General features: G+C 42.5%; 1 protein-coding gene across 5 annotated transcripts in view; it reads left to right on the top strand.

Annotated features, from left to right (window-relative positions):
- Positions 1–20524, top strand: part of LOC126425087 (kinesin light chain) — a 431165-nt gene that overhangs the window by 375649 nt on the left and 34992 nt on the right. For all 5 annotated transcript variants that reach the window (XM_050088000.1, XM_050088004.1, XM_050088002.1 and 2 more), the window contains one exon: positions 15660–15809. In XM_050088000.1, the coding sequence (XP_049943957.1) occupies positions 15660–15809 (150 nt within the window). The remainder of the gene's footprint in view (positions 1–15659; positions 15810–20524) is intronic.

Below are 20524 nucleotides of genomic sequence, written 5' to 3'. Positions count from 1 at the left end.
TTTAATTACGTCTTGAAAAGCAGAAACTTAAGAGTACTTGCTTCTACAGATAGCCACAATAGTTAAAACAGTAGCTATTCTTGTTTTGTTTAACTTCAGAATTAATACACAAGCTTCAGTTGCTGTTTTTCTGCAGTTTATCTTTCACGTTTCTCAGGTCACAATGAGACATGACAGTTCTTTTTGCAGTTTAACAGTTTGTCTGCTGTGACTGGTTTTACCAGATAGTGTTAAGAGTTCACTTTTTGAAGCATCAAAGAATGAAAGTCTCCTAAGATTAGACCTTCACTTTAATACATTTTGTGAAAGAATAATTTCATTAATAGATATGAAAAACTGTTTTTGACCTAGATTCAAATGCTGGTTCACTAACCTTGATTAAAGTTAAATGATTTAATGTAAATGCCTCCACGAGTTCAGTCTTTCCCTCCTCTCCATATTTGTCCAGTTGAACATTTGATGACTTTCTTGCTCTCAGCACGAACAGTGTATCAACTCTTTGAAATTATTGTAATATAAGGTGCTGTACGTAAGTTCTGTTTTTATGGTTGGTAGACCATAGCTGAGCATGAGATCAGAGTTCTACATTTTCAGAGTAGCTGACTGAAGATTGCATTGAACTGTTACATTGTTGTTGTTGTTGTTGTTGTTGTTATGGCTACTGCTGCTGGTGGTGGTTAGCAAAAATAAAAGGGGAACATGAAATTTGGTACCTTCATGTATATGTGTATGTATGCTGGCAGGATAAATGTCTTAGAGAATCTATGTAGCCCAGTTCCTTCAAAAGTGAAATTGTATATGCTGCATTAGTTTAAAATACTGTAAATACTTATTTCTTTCTTTACAGTTCCTCAAGTAATTTAATACAAAAAACACGCACAATAAGGCATTCTAGTGAAGACAGGGAAGATCACTATTTTTGACATGTGAATAATAAATTGATGAATTTGTGTTGTGTGTATTACCCTATCTGTGTAGAGCATATTGCCCTTTGCACCAAATTTTCATGTAGTTACATAGTGCATTACTTTCACATGGCAACTTAAATTTGTGTAATTGGTATATAGTGACTTGAAGAATAAGTCACTGTTTGGTATGTGTGCATGTTCTCGTTAAAAATGTTTAATGTATTGTGTTTGTGTCACATAACTTCAAAAATTAAATTTTCAGTTCGATTTAATGCTTTCAGATTTTTCACACATACAGAAAGGTAGCTTCGAAGAAGTTGTTGTTGTCCAGGTCAGCACACTATCCAAAGACATAGTGTCAGAGCTGTCCTTGAGTCAACAACACATGGGAAACTACTTCTATTCACATCAGGGAAAGTTGTCCGCTACAGACACGAAGTTGTGGGTACTTGTAATCAACCTTGCGGCAGAAACTTACTGGCAGATTAAACCTATGTGCCAGACTGAGACTTGAACTCGGGACCTTTGGCTTTCACAGGTAAGTGTTGTACTGACTGAGCTACCGAGCACAACTGACAACCTGTCCTCACAGCTTCACTCCTGGCAGTTCTCCATCCCCTACCTTCCAAACTTCACTGAAGCTCTCCTGTGAAACTTGCAACACTAGCACTCCACTAGAACTTCTGTGAGGCTTAGAAGGTAGGAAATGAGATACTGTTAAAAGTTAAACTGTGAAGATGAGTCGCGAATCGTACTCGAGTAGCTCAGTTAGTAGAGCACCTGCTCGCTAAAGACAAAGGTCCTGAGCTAGTCTCAGTGTGGCATACAGTTTTAATCTGCCAGGAAGTTTGATATCAGCGCACACTCTACAGAGTGAAAATTCCATAATAGATCCTTGTGACAAACTGTGTACACTTTGACAAAATTGCGCTGTTCTACTGTGAACAAAAAGGCTGCTAGAAAGGGAATAAGCAAAAATAAAATATTTTACAGCTGTCATCTACTTCAATCTATCCTTTGTATAAACCAAAAGGTGAAACTCTGACCATTTCCTTTCTGTGGATTACTACTTATTTACCCACACAAAATCTTTGGCAACACAAGTGCCAGAAAATGAAATTGCAAACAGAAATGTAAGTAAATGCATTAGTATTTTACCTAATTGTGATATCACATAATGTACACACTATAACAGATTTATCCTTCCACACAGGTTTATTTTTTGATTCTTAACCCCACTGGTACATACAGCTAATGTACATAACCTATCAGCTGATGTATAAGTAACTGTATAATGCACCTGATGATGGCAGCATTCTGCCAAAATGCATTGTGCTAATGAAATATTGGTATAAAGTGACTGCAGCAGTATAAATTATTCCACATTATCATATAATACAGTTGCAGACCTCAAACAGCATCCATATAACATGGATGAATTAAAAAAAAAAAAAAATTAAACAAGGAAAAACTCGGTCATCAGATTCTCTCTCTCTCTCTCTCTCTCTCTCTCTCTCTCTCTCTCTCTCTCTCTCTCGCTCGCTGTGTGTGTGTGTGTGTGTGTGTGTGTGTGTGTGTGTGTGTGTGTGTGTGTGTGTGTGTGTGTGAGAGAGAGAGAGAGAGAGAGAGAGAGAGAGAGAGAGAGAGAGAGAGAAATTCAATGTCCTGTTGTCAACCAGGCATTAGAAACACAGCACAAGGTCAGGTTAGGGAAGGAAATTGACTGTGCTGATTTGAAAGTAATCATATCAGCATTTGCATGGAGTGATATAGGGAAAACATGGAAAACCTAAATACAGATGGCCAGATGGCAATCTGAACTGTCATCCTCCCAAATGCGAGGCGAGTCAAGTATGCTGACCACTATGCCACCATGCCCAGTTGATTTGTGTCCTCACATTGGATGATGCTATAGAAAAATTTAGATTTTAATTCAGTTTGGACGAGTGCACAATCTTGAGAAAGTTTATCAAATGAAACTGGTAAGAAACTGGAAAATCGTATTTTTGGAGGCAAAAATACCTGATGGTGGCTAGAATGTGCTCAAGTGTAACTGTTGTACTGCCTTTCTTATGTATTTGACATTTAAAAGAAGTGGTGCCAAAAAAATGATCACACTCTGGTATTAGCATTCTCTTAAGTATAAAGGAAACTAAACAGTTAAGTGAAAAGTCCTTGTGATATTATGCGTATTGAAGGTAGTATTCAAACTGATTTGGGCCTGAGGTAATGTAAACTGTTTTGTGAGTTTTGGAAAGTTAAAAATTACTTGCAACTGTTATTCTTCTGTGATCTTGTCTCCTGGGAATGTAACTTACAAACATGGTTCATAAGTCTCTGCCTTGTGTTGTGGACTCGTGGTTTTAATCTCTTCCCTGTGATTATTGGCATCACTTTTTGCAATCTATTTCTTCACACAGGTCAGTAAGCTACAATAATATGGAGAATGTTCAGATCTTCACACATGGGAATAAATGACCAAATGACTGTACAGGTTGCAGACTCACTACAAACTATAAATAGTCATCTTTAATATCCAGTCAAGACTGCCTTGTTGCAGATGTAATCTTCAGTCCAAAGACTGGTTTGATGCAGCTTTCCTTGCTACTCTATCGTGTGCAAGTCTCATCTCTGAGTAACTACTACAACCTACTTCCTTCTGAATGTGCTTATTGTATTTATCTTTCGGTCTCACTCAGTTCTTTCGCGAGTTCATGTGTGGCACACAAGGGGCCCTGAGCTATTGCAGCCAATTCTTCCTTCCCTGGCTGCATTTCTTTCACCCTGCCCCCCCCCCCCCCCCCCTCCCCCATCCTCACTCCTTCCCCGTTGCCACCACCTTCCCCTCTCTTGGTGTTCTGATCGATGTCGACCTGGCTATCTACTGGTTTCCTGTATTGGTTACAATTTTGTTCCTTTTGCCTGTTCTTTCATCCTTTTTGGCATTAGGTCTCCACTTGAGGTTTGACCTCCACTTGAAAATTTCCTGTTTTTTAGTGTGAGACTAGAGGAGCTCCCTCCCTAGCATCTATGGTGTGGATTCCTCTCCCCCATTCCTTCCCCTCTCCCCTTACCCACTTCAGCCCCGTCCACCCTGCTGAGTCACCAGCACGTGTAACCAGCCCGTGTGGTGGGGCTGTTATGTACCTATATGGCTGGGCCTCCTGACAGCACAGCGATTGCACTATTGATACCCGAGTTGTTCCCTTCCCACGTACGCCAAGGAGTGGTGCTTATCCTCTTGGAGCATCAGAACTACCGGCAACGGCCACTGTGCCACACCACCCTTGCTGTAGCTGGATGGCGCCTGTGGGGAGAGTCCGTGGTCTGAATGGGTGGTATCAGGGCAGATGCTTCACGCATGAAGCGTATCGAGCTGCAGAAATCTGACAGTTCTCAAACGGCTGTTTTTTCGAATGGTGAAGAATCATTGAATGCTGCTTTGTATGACCCGGCTACCTTCCCTTCCCTGGCTACACCGTGGGAGGAGAGTCAGGTTCGTTCACCTTGGGATAAAACCCGTTCCCCATTACCTCGTCTGTACTAGGACAGATTGGGACACATTCACTGCCACAAAGCTGTTGTTTTTCGTGGAAAATATCGAGGACAAGTTTGGTGAAGTGGAGTCTCTTGTCAAGATGCGGTCAGGTTCCCTGTTGATCAAAGCTTTTTCTGGCACCCAAACCGCAGCTCTCCGTGCCTGTGATCGTCTTGGCACTGTTCCGGTGTCTATCACTCCTCGTCAGTCTCTGAATACGGTCCAGGGAGTAATTTTTGGTAGGGACCTCATTCTGCGAACTGATGAGGAACTCCGGGATAATCTTGAGTTGTGTGGCATTCATTTTGTTAGATGTGTGCAGAAAGGTCGCAGACACAACTGCACCGATACTGGCACCTTCATTCTGGCTTTCGAGGGGGATACCATCCCAGAGAAAGTCAAGGTTATGTGCTGCAGATGTGAAGTGAAGCCATACATCTCTCCACCTATGCGGTGCTTTCGGTGCTTGCGTTTTGGGCATATGTTTTCCCACTATACGGTGGACACACCGTGTGGTGACTGTGGTCACCCACTACATGAGGGAAGCCCCTGTGTTCCGCCACGTGTGTGTCAATTATGCTGACATCCACTCCCCGTGCTCGCCAAATTGCTCGGCTTACAAGAGAGAAAAGAAGATCAGAGAAGACAAGTCCCTGGATCAACTGTCTTATGCAGAGGCTCACCAAAGGTATGAGAGACTCCATCCATCCAGTGTCAATATCTTCAACTTTTGCGTCTGTATTTCCTCCTCCTCCCTCTCCTCCCTCATCCCTACCCCAGCCCCGTCCCTCTCTCCCCTTCTCCCCTCCATTTTCCACGACCTCCCATCAGGCAGCTGCCGCCCCCCCTCCCCCCCGCTCCCGGCCAAAGAAGTGCCCCCCCTACTTCAGCACCTGCTGGTGATCGGGCTCCCTCCTGGGACCCCTCTACCCGGTGTCTCTCCGGCCAGAAGAATCTTAGCACCACTCGGCCATGAGGCGCACCATCTGTGTGCCCTAAGTCACCCACTCTCAGTTCCAGATCTAGCAGAAGCCTGTACTCCCTCCGTGCCCTGCCCTCCTCCACCTCAGAAAAAGAAAACTAAGAACAAGAAGAAGAAACACAAATCCCATGACATGCCCCCCCCCCCCCCCAGAGGTGCTATCTCCCACCTCACAACCTGAGTCTGACATCTTATTTACGGATGTCACCTCATCCTTGTCGGTGACGACTACTGACGGAGGGACCTGACCTCCTCCTCAGCTTCTTTTGTCTACCTTGCATTCTTGCCACATGATCGTCCAGTGGAATTGCAACGGATACTAGTCACCTACCGAAAATGCAACATCTTGTCTCCCCTTCTGTGTTCTGTCTTGCTCTTCGAGAAACACATTTCTGTGATGACCACTCTCCAACATTTCGTGGCTATCGGCCGTTCTGTCAGAACCGTGCTGGTGGGGTCTACACTTTGGTTCGCTTCAATGTCATTAGTGACCGGATCCCCCTACGTACTAACTGGGAAGTGATAGTGGTTAGGGTGCAAATGACTCTGGCAATCACCATTTGCAATGTCTACCTCCCTCCCAGGTACGCCACATCCTTTTGTTGTCCTGTCAGTGCCCACGTTCCACTGGGGGGTCACTTCAATGGTTAGGGGTATCTTAATTGACCAACTTATCATGGGCTTAGATTTGTCTCTCACGATTGTTCCCCTACTCTCTTCAGTGTCGCTCATGGCACCTTCTCTGCTATTGATCTCATGATCTCCTCCACTGCCCTCGTGGCTTCCCTACATTTGTCATCCCATGATGACCTTCGTGACAGTGACCACTTTCTGGTGATTCTATTGTTCCCCTGCTGCCGCCAGGCACACACGCCCCCACATTTGGCATTCCGCGTGGCCAATTGGCCTTCATGTACGTCTGCTGTGCAGTTTGACACCTACCTCTCAAATTCCATTGATACAGTCATACAAGGCACGTCTGCCACTATTCTTCATGCTGCTGGCTCTGCTGCCCCCCGTCTACAGGTCCCTCTCGTCAACTGGCACCGTGGTGGACCGAGGACGTCGCAGTCGCTGTCCAGGACCATCGATGGGTGCTGCAGTGATTCGAGTGACACCCTTCACAGACCAATCTCCTCACTTTTAAGTGTCTCCATGCTAAGGCTCTTACCTTATTAAGCAGAGTAAAAAGGAATGCTGGGAGTGCTATGTTTCCTCCCTCGGGACGTATGTCTCTTCGTCGCATGTTTGGTCCGAGCTCTGTAGCCTTCTGGGCCACCAGCGACAGTCAACTGTCCAGGGTCTGAATCTCCGTGGATCTCTGTGCACTGATCCATTGGTCCTCGCAGAACACCTCGCGACATGCTTTGCAATGGCATTGTTGTCTTCCTACCCTACTACCTTTCTCAAGCAGAAATGCAGAGTTGAACAGACGCCCCTCTGTTTCATCCCGCATTGTGTTGAGCCCTATAATGCACCCTTCATTGAATGGGAATTGGTGCCGGCTCTTAGTTCTTCACAAGACACGGCCCCAGGTATAGATTCCATCCACAACCAGATGATCCAACATTTGGATATTCCCGAGGCAACAGCTCCGCAGAGTTTCCAACCGCATTTAGCTCACAGGTGCTTTTGCGCCACAATGGTGAGACAGTATAGTTATCTCCATCCTTAATCCCGAGAGAAACCCAACATCTCTAGACAGCTACCGCCCAATTAGCATGACGAATGGACTTTGTAAACTGCTCAAAAGGATTGTCAGCTTCAGATTATGTTGGGTACTCGAATCTCGGGGGGCTTTTGTCCCCTTACCAGTGTGGCTTCCGGGCAGGGCGATCTCCAACTGACCATTTATTCTGATAGCAATCTGCCGTCCAACAGGATTTTACTCGCCTCTGGCACCTTGTCGCAGTCGTCTTTGACCTACATAAGGCATATGACGTGGCTTGGCGCCATCACATTTTTGTTACCCTCCGCGACTGGGGCTTCCGTGGTCCCCTTCTGATTTTTATTCACGAGTTTTTATTTGACCAGCTCTCCCGGGTTAGAGTTGGCACTTCATTCAGTGCCCCTCAGATCCAGGGGAGTGGTATCCCTCAGGGTTCTGTGCTGTGTGTCACACTCTTCCTCATTGCCATCAATGGACTTTTGACCTCTATTGGGCCTCTGGTTAGCCCAGCGTTGTACGTCGATGATTTTTGCATCTCGGTAGCGTCTGCCGAGTGCCATCTCCAAGGCACCATCCGACGGGCCTCTGTGTGGGCCACAGCCCACGGATTCCAGTTTTCTCCTTCCAAAACACTGGTTAGGCATTTTTGTTGTTGACTCACAGTACACTCCGATCCAGAACTTCATTTAGGTGACCAGCTCCTCAATGTTGTAGCACAGTCCGGTTTCTTGGGCCTTATTTTTGATAAGCTGACATGGCTGCCTCACATTCAGAAGCTAAATGCTCTCTGCCTCCTGGCCCACACGTCTTGGGGTGCAGAGCGTTTCACTCTTCTCCATCTTTACTGTGCTCTGGTCTTGTGCAGACTAGATTATGGTAGTCAGGTTTGTGGCTCAGCAGCTCCTTCCACTTTGAAACTCACTTGACCCTGTCCGTCATTGTGGGGTGCGTCTGGCTATTGGTGCTTTTCGCATTCGTCCTGTCTATAGTCTCCTCGTAGAAACGGGGATTTCCCCTCTACACATCTGATGGAGCCAACTCCTTTTTCTTACGCAATCGCCATTCGCCAATTCCCTGACCATTCTGTGTACCCTGTACCCTGTGCTCTTTGCCAGTGAGGGATGTCTCCCTTCTAACACCCACCCACGGGTGGGATTGCCGGTTGGCACGCATCTCACTCCCCCTCCCGCTCCCCCCCCCCCCCCCCCTCCCCCGTCGGATCTCCATCTCCACTCTCTGGACTGCACCCCATCTTTTTCCTCCCGTACCCCCCTCGGATGGTGCCTAGACCACGGATTAGGGCTGATCTATTCCAGAGTCCTAAGGCTCTGTCGCTTCTATGGTTTACCAGTGTCTCGTATGTGCCATCCTTGCAGAGTTCCAGGGTGCCACCATCTTTTACACTAATAGTTTTAAACCAGTCGATAAGGTGGGATACGCTTTCATGTATTCTATTGGCTTCAAACACTATTTGTTGCCAGGATCGTGTAGTGTGTTCACAGCAGAGCTTCTAGCCATTCACAGGGCCCTCCTTTTTGTTTCTCAGGCCTCCCTCCACAGTGTTTTAATTTGTTCAGACTCCACGAGCATCCTGCAGGCTAGTGACTGGTGCTACTCTCACCGCCCTTTGGTATCTGCTATTCGTGACCACCTCTTGGCACTTGAGTGTGCCGCCTGTTCAGTTGTCTTTCTCTCGGTCTCAAGTCGTGTGGGCATCCCAGGGAATGAACTGGCTGCTTGTTTGGCTAGAGAAGCATATACTTACCCCTTTTCTTTTCACAATTCCAGCTGCAGATGTGTGTGTCTACGTCAAATCTCAATATGCCCAAAAGCGGAATGCCACCTAGAGAGTACTAAACTCCGCACAGTCGAGGAGTCTACTGCAGTTTGGCGGTCTTCCGTCTGCTCCTCTCGGGAGTAGTCCACCGTTATATGCCATTTACACGTTGTTCGTGCCCGGCTCACCCATCATTTCCTCATATGTAACGACTGACCCCCCCTCCCCCCCCCCCCTCTCACAATGTTATTGTGGAGCCAGACTGACGATATCTCACATATTGGTGCAATGTCCCATTCTTTTGGTCCTTCATGTTACGTATAGCTTTCCTGATACTGTAAATTTAATATTAACAATGATCCACAGATGGTTGAACTGGTCTTCCTCACCTTTATGCCTTTACTGTGTGTGTTTAATGTTCATTATTTTATAATTTGACTCCCCTGACTGGATCTGTCCACTTTTAGCAGTCTCTCTTTCTTCTGTGACTTAACTTCGGAATCGTGGGACTGATGACCATACAATTTGGTCCCATAACCCCTCTCAATCAATCACTCAATCTCATTCTACAATTTTTAACCCCCCCCCCCCCCCCCCCGCCCCGCCCCCGTCCCTCACGCTTCCCTCCAGTACTAAATTGGTGATGCCTAGATGGCTCAGGATGTGTCCTAACAAACAGTCTCTCCTTTTAGTCAGGTTGCACCACAAATTTTTCTCCCTAATTCTATTCAGTACTTCCTCATTAGTTATGTGATTTAACTATCCAATCTTCTAAATTCTTCTGTAGCACCGCATTTCAAAAACTTCTATTGTCTTTTTGTGTAACTGTTTAGTGTCCATGTTTCACTTCCATAAATGTCTACACTCCATACAAATACTTTCAGAAAGGACTTCCTGACGGTTACATCTATACTCGATGTTAACAAATTTCTCTTCTCCAGAAACGCTTTTGTTGCCTTTCCAAGTCTGCATTTTATACCTTCCTTAGACTGCCTTAGATTTATAAATTCTGACTAGCAGTGCTAACTGACTAAAAAAGTGACTGTATTAACAAATAAGAACTGCACTCTGTGTGGGGCCCCATGAACAATGCCTATTTACAGGCATGTATATTACGGAATTATAGTTTGGTAAAATACTTAGTTATTGCATTTTATAAGTTACATGTTTACGTAGACAGGAAAGTTAAAAGGGACAAAGATGCAACAGGCAGTGAAGTAAGTTTAACTAATAACTGTGGAACTAGCTAATGGCAAAATTATCCCAACCATTTTATGGGAGAGCAGTTTTAACTTGGCAGGGATTTTCAGAGATCACCAAAAAATTTATGGAAAGTGAAATTTTCTACTTTGAATGATTAACTAAGTAACATGTTCTTTCAGTGAAAATAGACATTTTCATGCACAAATATATCAGGTACCACAAAACTATGACACTAAAATTTTCAAAATAATTAAATTTTAAGTTTGGAACAGTCTAGAACTCAAAAACTTTGAATACAAATAAATTTTAAAGTATCGAGTTTTAAGAAAAAGTAAAATCTTTTCTTGAAAGAGGAGAGGAAGAGCTTTTAAACAAGCCATTGTAATCTAGAAATGACAATTTTCAGCGTAATTGGATTCACGTGGTTTGCAGATGTAGCAAATCGTGAATATTTCTTCAATTAAAATGTTTCCATATTAACTAAATATATTATTGTTATCAGCAGTTGGTGAATAGTGAAATTTAAAGAAAGACTGTTTCAACAAGAAATAGTTATTTCATGCAACTATTACATATGTCATATTAACTAAAGATCACAAACGAAAAAAAACGATATCAGGAATGATATAAGAAAGTGATGCGGCATCTTGACCAAAATAAAATTTGCTTGAAAAATGTTTAAAAGTCATAAAACAAGTTGCCACAGTCAATGAAAAGGGAACCCACAATGTTAATAATAATCATCATCGACTCGGAGCCGTGTGTGCTTCATTAAACTGTTGTCAAACATTTACTGCAGTTCCTCCAATTCATTATCGTTACTTGAATGTATCTGACTCTTAAAGTTGCCCTACATGTAAAGACTGCATGCAGATAATTCAGGTGATCTTGAGTCCCACAAAATTTTACTGCTTTTGCTGACATTACTCTGCTCTCTCAGTGTGTGCCAAGGTTGCATCTGCAGTACTTATTGTCGCTCCATCTTATTGAAAAGATCAACACGTGTTTGCCAAAGAAAAATCAACAAATAGCCTTACATTTTCAGGAGTTATTGTTTTTTATTTACACAACCAGTTTAGGCACGTTAAAAACTAGTAGTATGCATATTAAGGTATACTACAGTTGACATTACAGAAAATTAAGTGTAATAGTGAAAGTCCTTAACACCCACAAAATGCAGTATGTAGCATTAAGGAGAGTATCTGTGCACACAAAGCAAAACAAAGCAGAATATGTATGTGTACTAGTTAGCATCGAAACTAACTATTTTGACATCACAGAGCTATAATGGAACATGTCAGACATCACAAAAACAAAAAAGCTCAACCTAATAAAGCTTCTATAGTTTTTTAGTATATATATCAAAAATATCCCTAACTCTTATAGATGAGTCTCCCTAGTTCTTAGGAAAAAACTATCCTCATTCAAGTTAAAAATTTTGCAGTACGACCTACGGAGTACGCAGGAGTATACATATGTCACTTTATAACAAGTTCTGAAAACATATGGCTGTGTGGTGATTTTTCTTTTGTAAGTATCTGGCTGGCCGCTGTCCTGTATCCGCAATGGATCAGCAGAGATTGATACACTTCATCTCTTTGCTAAAAACATTTTATGTTCAGTTTTATTTTGGCTTTATTTTATGTCAGATCAAAGTGTGCATGCTATTTCAGGCAGTGTATCACTTTCCCAGATCACTGTGATTGCTACATATTCATCTCATGTCATTGTGCATTTGAGAAAGTTTTTGCCTCTAGTTGCATTTCTGAGCATCGTCCAAAATGTTGCACTGATACGGTTAGTGTGGAGTGGCTTGCCTCAGTTCCACATTGTTCTCCACAATATTGGTAACTGTGGCCATGACAACCAACCAGCTATTGGAAGTATGAATGAACATAAATACTATGTATGGCAACAGACACTATCTCATTGCAGAGCTTGCTATGCAAAATAAGTCATGACATTGATTACTTCTTCCACCACACACAGCAGTACTTCCCTTTACAATAGAGCTCCTCAGAACTTTGAAATGTGATGAATCCCTACAATGTGTACTTAGTTCTTGGCACACACTTGGTGTGAATTTATAATAATTTTTTGGTCTTGGTTTTTCTTTCTTTTTTACTTTTATTTTCTTTATTGTAACTTTCATTTCATTCGTCTTTATTCCTCTTCACTATCTTTGTGCACTTAGTGCCCACTTTCTTTTTCTGGCTTGTTTATAGGATATTTGTACTCGTCCGTAACTTGTCTACTACCCCCACTATTACTAGTCTGATGTTTTTGAAATCTCTTACGTGAAAAATCTCACTTTCTCTTTTGTGATGTCTGCTAAAGCTTATGTGCTGCATTTAACTGTGTCTTTAAGAAAACTCCTTGCAGATTAAAACAATGTGCTGACTGGGAATCAGACATGAAACTTTGCCGTTGATGGGCAACATTCTTACTGAATCAACTGTACAGTCACGACTCACCCTAACACCTTTACTTCTCCTACTTTCCAGACTTTACAGAAATTCTTCAATATACTTTATAAAGTGATTCCTCGAAAATATCCTTTCTTCGTGGAATGATAATCTGGCAATATACGTAGGACTTACATGAAAATTGCAACGCCAAGGAGAAGACAGCGGTACAGTGAAATTTACATCACAGATAAGGGACATGAAAGTAAAGTACACAGGTGATGAATATTACAGTACTGTACAAATACTTTGCCAGAATTGAGTACGGTATGAAACTGCCACGTGCTGCAATCGTAGCCTTTTGATGTCATAGGATAGAATCAGAGGGCCGAGATATGTTGCTGGGGAACTCCTTGCCACAAGGTTTGTAGGCACATCAGTCAAGCATAGACAGTTGTCATAGGAACTAAGAGGAACAAATTGCCGAATGACCGTGTCCTAGACTATTTGATGGACAACTTGTCACATAGGCTAGGGAAGTAGTTGTACTTGTCGTTCTTCAAAGGCGGCTTACACATTCTACACCACATATGGCCAGGCTATATCCTGTTCAAATATGGCACATGTAGCTACCCACAGGAGGGGCTGTTCCTTGGGTTTTAAAACTTCCTTGATGTTGTGGTTGCTGTTTAGATTGCCTTCTTTACATAGGAGGCAAGACTGCACATTATAGGTAATGGCACCCCAAAATTGTTACACTTTGCATTCATCTGTTATGTTGCTCAGTACTCTAGTGTACCCCATTGCATGAAGGGTTGGGTTGTTTTGAGAGAGGAGACCAGACAGTGAGGACATTGGTCTCATCTGATTACGGAAGGACAGGGAAGGAAGTAGGCTGTGCCCTTTCAGAGGAGCCATCCCAGCATTTGCCTGGAGCGATTTAGGGAAATCACAGAAAACCTAAATAAATCAGGATGGCCGGACGCGGCATTGAACTGCCGTTCTCCCGAATGCGAGTCTAGCGTGCTAACCACTGCGCCACCTCGCTTAGTATTGCTTGGAGGATAACTCTTTCAAAAACATCATATCTTACCACCCAGCTTGTGATTGCTGATGTCCAAATGTGTATTGAAGTCAGAGGTGGTGGTGATTTCTGGCCAAAGGAAGCAAAAAAGGCGTGCATGCTACTGGTCCAGCTGTAAGCAGACATCGGCACGTGTTGCAGTATACCGTATTAAGCGAGTACTGTTGACAGAGCTGTTAAACTGGTTAAGGCCATGCAGAGAAGATGGCAATGTGGTTACAGAGTGTAGTCCAGTACTGGCTCGTCATTGTGTACAATCTTCTTCTATCCACGGTAGTTAGTCACAAATGATGGCGGTTGAGTTTAGGCTTGTTCTGTGCACCTACGTTACGAGTATTTGATGGTGTTTTGAGCACTCTGCTGTGGCCGTCATAACTGATGCGAGTATTAAACGTGATCGTAGTGAGTTGTTTAGTGATTTTTTATTCCATGGTGGTAAGCTACAGATTCTACACGAGCAAGTGACAGCCATAATTTGCATAAAACACACTTTCTTTAAACACACAACACGTGTATGTAGTACCGCAATTGTTGCTTTCGATTGGCAACATTGCACTCCCTGCCCTTGTCTCGACCACCACACACTGCCATCGTTTGTGAATCAGACTAAAATTGCAGGCACATCACCATGTTATAAGTGTACATGTGAACCATGGTGTCGAGATACAATAAACCTTTTTCTCAGGGACCAATCACTTAAACTTGCTTGCATGCTAATATTGCTCAATTTGACATTGTTGTGGCACACTGGCACATGCTTGCACTTTTCCACTTTGTTTGGCCTCTTTGGCGTAACGCTGACCCGTCTGGACACACGAGAGGGACTGCTGAGCCTACACGCGTGCCGTCTTACTGCAATTTTTCTTACTTATTACGCCTCCACTGCTATACATGTTGTCTGATTTTGGAATGGTTCTGACAATTGCTTCCAGATGCTGCAATTTTCACAAATGATAGTGTAGCAGAGAAAGGTACTAACAGAAAGAAACCGGAGAGGCGTAGCCAAGAGTTGTGCTGGGATTGCTCATTTGTTGGTACTATTTCTGTAAAATGCAAGGTTCTGTGCTACCGTCTTGGTCCTGCACACAATTCCGATCTTGTAGAAATTTTCAACACAATGCACATTTCACTGCAAAGTGAAAGAATCATTTTGTTACATTTAAGGCTTACCACTCACTCTTTGTCCAGCCTTCTCCACATTTCTGCCAGAAGCACAGCTCTCTGTTCCAAAATCTAGTAAATTTACCTATTTTTTCACGTACATGTTTGTCTCCTTTCACTTGCGTACATTTACTCTACCAGTATAATCCTTTGTCTACTGATCACTGTCATAGACAAATTGTGTGTTCGGTTTTATTTTTAAGTAAAAGAGCTCCAAGCACAGTTCCAAACACAAGGAATTTTCGGTTGTTACACTGGGAACTTATGCTAAACTATTACATGTATTACAAAAACTAAGATTGCTGATAAGGGTAGAGTGTACTGTCCTCTTCCTGAGCATCATTTTACTGAAGTTGTGACATAATGCTTCTTTATTGGCACAGTTAGTGGCAGATGTTAATATAAAGGCCTCTTTTAGTAACATTGTTGACTGTGACTGCAGCTTGCAAGCCTTTATTGGAAACATATAAATTTGTCAGGGAATAATATTTTAGTTCACTGTTAAATAATTAATCAGCTTTTTCTAATATTTGTCTGTGGAATCTCGTGTGTTGATTTTTAAATGAGAGTGCCCTAATTAATAGGAAATAAAATTTGCTTTTTCCAAGTTCTCATAGTACACTACAGTTCCTCTGACTGCAGCGGATTTTCTCTTCTCTCCTCCTCCTCCCCCCCCCCCCCTCTCTCCCTCTCTCTCTCTCTCTCTCTCTCTCTCTCTCTCTCTCTCTCCCTCTCTCTCTCTCTCTCTCACACACACACACACACACACACACACACACACACACACACACACACACACAATGTTGGATTGGTTAAGCTTGAACAGACAGACCTTACTACATTGTACTAGTGTGTTGTAATGATAGGAACTTCTCTACAGGGAACTGCTCAGTTTTGGCAACAGTGGCTACTATTGTGTTCTGTTTTCACAGGGACTGGACTTCGTGAAACAGGCAAAGGTGGCTCAAATCCTCAGCGAGTCCGGAGAGAGGCGCCGCAGCGGCTCTTCAGGAAAGGAGCGCAACAGTCGCCGTGGCTCGCGCGAGTCCCTCGACTCGATGCAGTACGAAACGGGAGAAGAGGTGAGTGACGGTGGCCACTTGGAAGTGCTGGTGTCTGCAATCGCTGCTCAGGAGTCTGTCATTGATATGGCCGGTGTGAACGTCCCGCACTGTGGCAGTGCTATAACCTCTTCACTCTGCAGTCTTACTTTGAGGACAGCAGACAGTGGCTGTCAGGTAACAAAAACTGGCAGCTCCGTTTATCATACCTCTGTATTTCTTATATCGACGCTAGGCTGGGAACCACTACTGTTTTGCCACGTCTTGTGACAGATATCTCTTGGGTGTCATAGTTCCTTCCTGTGTGTGCTATCAAAGAAAAACTGAAGAGAATTTTTGCCCTCTGCAAGAAAGTATTTGCTTCTTTGCACAGTTTGTGCTGTCTTCCGTGGGTTTTTGTTTAGTGTTCTGTCTCTCACAACACAGCCAGTTATTTGGTGCTGGTATGTGTACCACATTTTATACAACTTGTCATGGTTTTTGATGCTGTTATCTTGGGTACTATTGTCATGAATGTGTTAACATACGTTTTGTTCACTATATCCATTATAACAGCTATATACGTTTTATTACAAAAATGCAAGATCAAGTGACAGATAATCTGTAAGTGGAAACCTTATGTTACTATAATAAAAATACATGTGGACTTAAAATAAAGAGTGTTTTAACACACATACTACAGTGGTAACAATAATGGAAATTTGTGGCTGGAAGAATAAATAGTAGAAAAAAAAAGTTTAAAAAAATTAAAAAAGGAAAGACAACCACTCGCCTACAAGAGGATCGATTCACAGAGCACAGAAACACACAACAGGAAACAGCATTCATACTAGCTTGTGAGCACTAGCTCTCTTTCTAGATACAGTACCCACAATCACACACAAAACTGCACACACCCCCAACGTACACTCCATTGACCAAGGAAAATGTTGTGTGTGTGTGTGTGTGTGTGTGTGTGTGTGTGTGTGTGTGTGTGAATGTAAGTACTTCTGCTAGTAGAGCTAGTGCTCAAAAGTTGGTGTGAATGCTGTTTGTTGTCACATGTTTCTGTGCTCCATGCATTGATCCACTATAGGTGGATAGTTGCTTTCCCCATGTTTTACATAATGCGACAGTAAATATAATGGTGGGACTAAAAACCTTGATGAGGTGTATGAAGTGTGGTACATAGAAAACTACCAGCACAAAGCAACTGATAGCATTATGAGAAACAGAACACCAAACTTAAAGCCACTGAAGATTATGAAAGGTATGTAACTAAAACAGAAATAAACTGTCTTGTAACTAAAACAGAAATAAACTGTCTTGAATGAGGCAGAAAATATCTTCAATTTTCTCTTATGACTCTGAGAGACTCCTCTTATATCATCAGGCACATTTTAGATGATACCGATGTGTATATTTTAGTAAATCAGTAGGTTTATCTTTCCCTGATCCGTGTGTTGAATTTTGTCATTGAGGCATTTTAAACAGTTTTCCTTCTTGTAGAACGAATGCAATAATTTACTTACTTGATAGCTGTCACTTTGCAGAAGGAGACACTTTACTGTGGTTGTAGTGGTTCCGCCTGCTTTTATTTTCTTTGTTCGTCGTCCTCAGTGTCGACGTACTGTGTTACTACACTGGCCGAAAATGGGTTGTGGGTTCCTACACTGACTACTGTAAATAATGTAGCCGACAGGTGCATAGTTGCGTTTCACAGTACTTTAATTTCACTGCTCACAATCCCCTAATAATACACAGTTACATGGCCAATGCACTATTGTTTAACTTTCGATAAGCCTCATTAATAGTTTGCAGGCAAACCTCCACGTACTGCTATAATAGTTTACTATTGAACATCTACGAGCAGTAAAACCTAACCACAAAGTTCACCGTTCTTGAAGAGTAATCAGTTACATTGTTTTAACACAGGCCTAATTGTGTAACACTTATTCCACGGTTAAGTTGAAGTATTGTTGTCGTTCCAACCGACACAGGTTCCTCATCTGAAACTTGGCCGTGGACTGACGGTCTTGTGACGAAAAATCGGGTGCTTATAAATCTTCACAATAATACGTCTTGAAACTACACATTGTTTAAAGTTAAATTTACAGAAATTAAAATTAAAACTTGACTCATTAAATCAACTGAATACATCGAAAAATTCTGTCCTTTCAAACGTTTCTACTACTATAAGGTTTAGGCCGAATTATTTGTTTAAGTGATGAAATTAACATACATTGTCAAGTAAACAATACATTTGACAAAACTGTTAATTACTATGGAATTAATGAAGGGCTGACTTTGCTAACATGTTTTCGAATAGAGCCAAATAGATCTGGATGATCGACTGATCTGACCCCGTAACAGTAACCAAAACGGCCTTGCTGTGCCGGTACTGCGAACGGCTGAAAGCAAGGGGAAACTACAGCTGTAATTTTTCCCGAGGGCATGCAGCTTTACTGTATGGTTAAATGATGATGGCGTCCTCTTGGGTAAAATATTCCGGAGGTAAAATAGTCCCCCATTCAGATCTCTGGGCGGGGACTACTCAAGAGGACGCCGTTATCAGGAGAAAGAAAACTGGTATTCTACGGATCGGAGTGTGGAATGTCAGATCCCTTAATCGGGCAGGTAGGTTAGAAAATTTAAAAAGGAAAATGGTTAGGTTAAAGTTAGATATAGTGGGGAGTAGTGAAGTTCGGTGGCAGGAGGAACAAGACTTCTGGTCAGGTGAATACAGGGTTGTAAATACAAAATCAAATAGGGGTAATGCAGGAGTAGGTTTAATAATGAATAAAAAAATAGGAGTGCGGGTAAGCTACTACAAACAGCATAGTGAACGCATTATTGTGGCCAAGATAGACACGAAGCCCATGCCTACTACAGTGGTACAAGTTTATATGCCAACTAGCTCTGCAGACGACGAAGTAATTGAAGAAATGTATGATGAGATAAAAGAAATTATTCAGGTAGTGAAGGGAGACGAAAATTTAATAGTCATGGGTGACTGGAATTCGAGAGTAGGAAAAGGGAGAGAAGGAAACAGTATGTAAATATGGATTGGGGCTACGAAATGAAAGAGGAAGCCTTCTGCTAGGATTTTGCACAGAGCATAACTGAATCATAGCTAACACTTCGTTCAAGAATCATAAAAGAAGACTGTGTACATGGAAGAAGCCTGGAGATACCTTCTAGTATCAGATATATTATATAATGGTAAGACAGAGATTTAGGAATCAGGTTTTAAATTGTAGGACACTTCCAGGGGCAGATGTGGACCCTGACCACAATCTATTGGTTATGAACTGTAGATTAAAACTGAAGAATTGAAAAAAGGTGGGAATTTAAGGAGATGGGACCTGGATAAACTGAAAGAACCAGAGGTTGTACAGAGTTTCAGGGACAGCATAAGGGAACAATTGGCAGGAATGGGGGAAAGAAATACAGTAGAAGACGAATGGATAGCTCTGAGGGATGAAGTAGTGAAGGCAGCAGAGGATCAAATAGGTAAAAAGACGAGGGCTAGTAGAAATCCTTGGGTAACAGAAGAAATATTGAATTTAATTGATGAAAGGAGAAAATATAAAAATGCAGTAAATGAAGCAGGCAAAAGGGAATACAAACGTCTCAAAACCGAGATCGACAGGAAGTGCAAAATGGCTAAGCAAGGATGGCTAGACGACAAATGTAAGGATGTAGAGGCTTATCTCACTAGGGGTAAGATAGATACTGACTACAGGAAAATTAAAAAGACCTTTGGAGAAAAGAGAGCCACTTGCATGAATATCAAGAGCTCAGATGGAAACCCAGTTCTAAGGAAAGAGGGGAAAGCAGAAAGGTGGGAGGAGTATATAGAGGGTCTATACAAGGGCGATGTACTTGAGGACAATATTATGGAAATGGAAGAGGATGTAGATGAAGATGAAATGGGAGATAAGTTACTGCGTGAAGAGTTTGACAGAGCACTGAAAGACCTAAGTCGAAACAAGGCCCCTGGAGTAGACAACATTCCATTAGAACTACTGATGGCCTTGGGAGAGCCAGTCCTGACAAAACTCTACCATCTGGTGAGCAAGATGTATGAGACCGGGGAAATACCCTCAGACTTCAAGAAGAATATAATAATTCCAATCCCAAAGAAAGCAGGTGTTGACAGATGTGAAAATTACCGAACTATCAGTTTATTAAGCCACAGCTGCAAAACACTAACACGAATTCTTTACAGACGAATGGAAAAACTTGTAGAAGCCGACCTCGGGGAAGATCAGTTTGGATTCCGTATTAATATTGGAACACGTGAGGCAATACTGACCTTACGACTTACCTTAGAAGAAAGATTAAGGAAAGACAAACCTACGTTTCTAGCATTTGTAGACTTAGAGAAAGCTTTTGACAATGTTGACTGGAATACTCTCTTTCAAATTCTGAAGGTGGCAGGGCTAAAATACAGGGAACAAAAGGCTATTTACAATTTGTACAGAAACCAGATGGCAGTTATAAGACTTGAGGTGCATGAGTGGGAAGCAGTGGTTGGGGAGGGAGTGAGACAGGGTTCTAGCCTCTCCCCGATGTTATTCAATCTGTATATTGAGCAAGCAGTAAAGAAAACAAGAAAAATTCGGAGTAGGTATTAAAATCCAGGGAGAAGAAGTAAAAACTTTGAGGTTCGCCGATGACATTGTAATTCTGTCAGAGACAGCAAAGTACTTGGAAGAGCAGTTGAATGGAATGGACAGTGTCTTGAAAGGAGG

This window comes from Schistocerca serialis, chromosome 10 (genome assembly GCF_023864345.2).
Source record: "Schistocerca serialis cubense isolate TAMUIC-IGC-003099 chromosome 10, iqSchSeri2.2, whole genome shotgun sequence".
Classification (NCBI taxonomy): domain Eukaryota; kingdom Metazoa; phylum Arthropoda; class Insecta; order Orthoptera; family Acrididae; genus Schistocerca; species Schistocerca serialis.
Note: the sequence above shows the minus strand (reverse complement) of the source record. Positions and strands in the feature narration are given on the sequence as shown.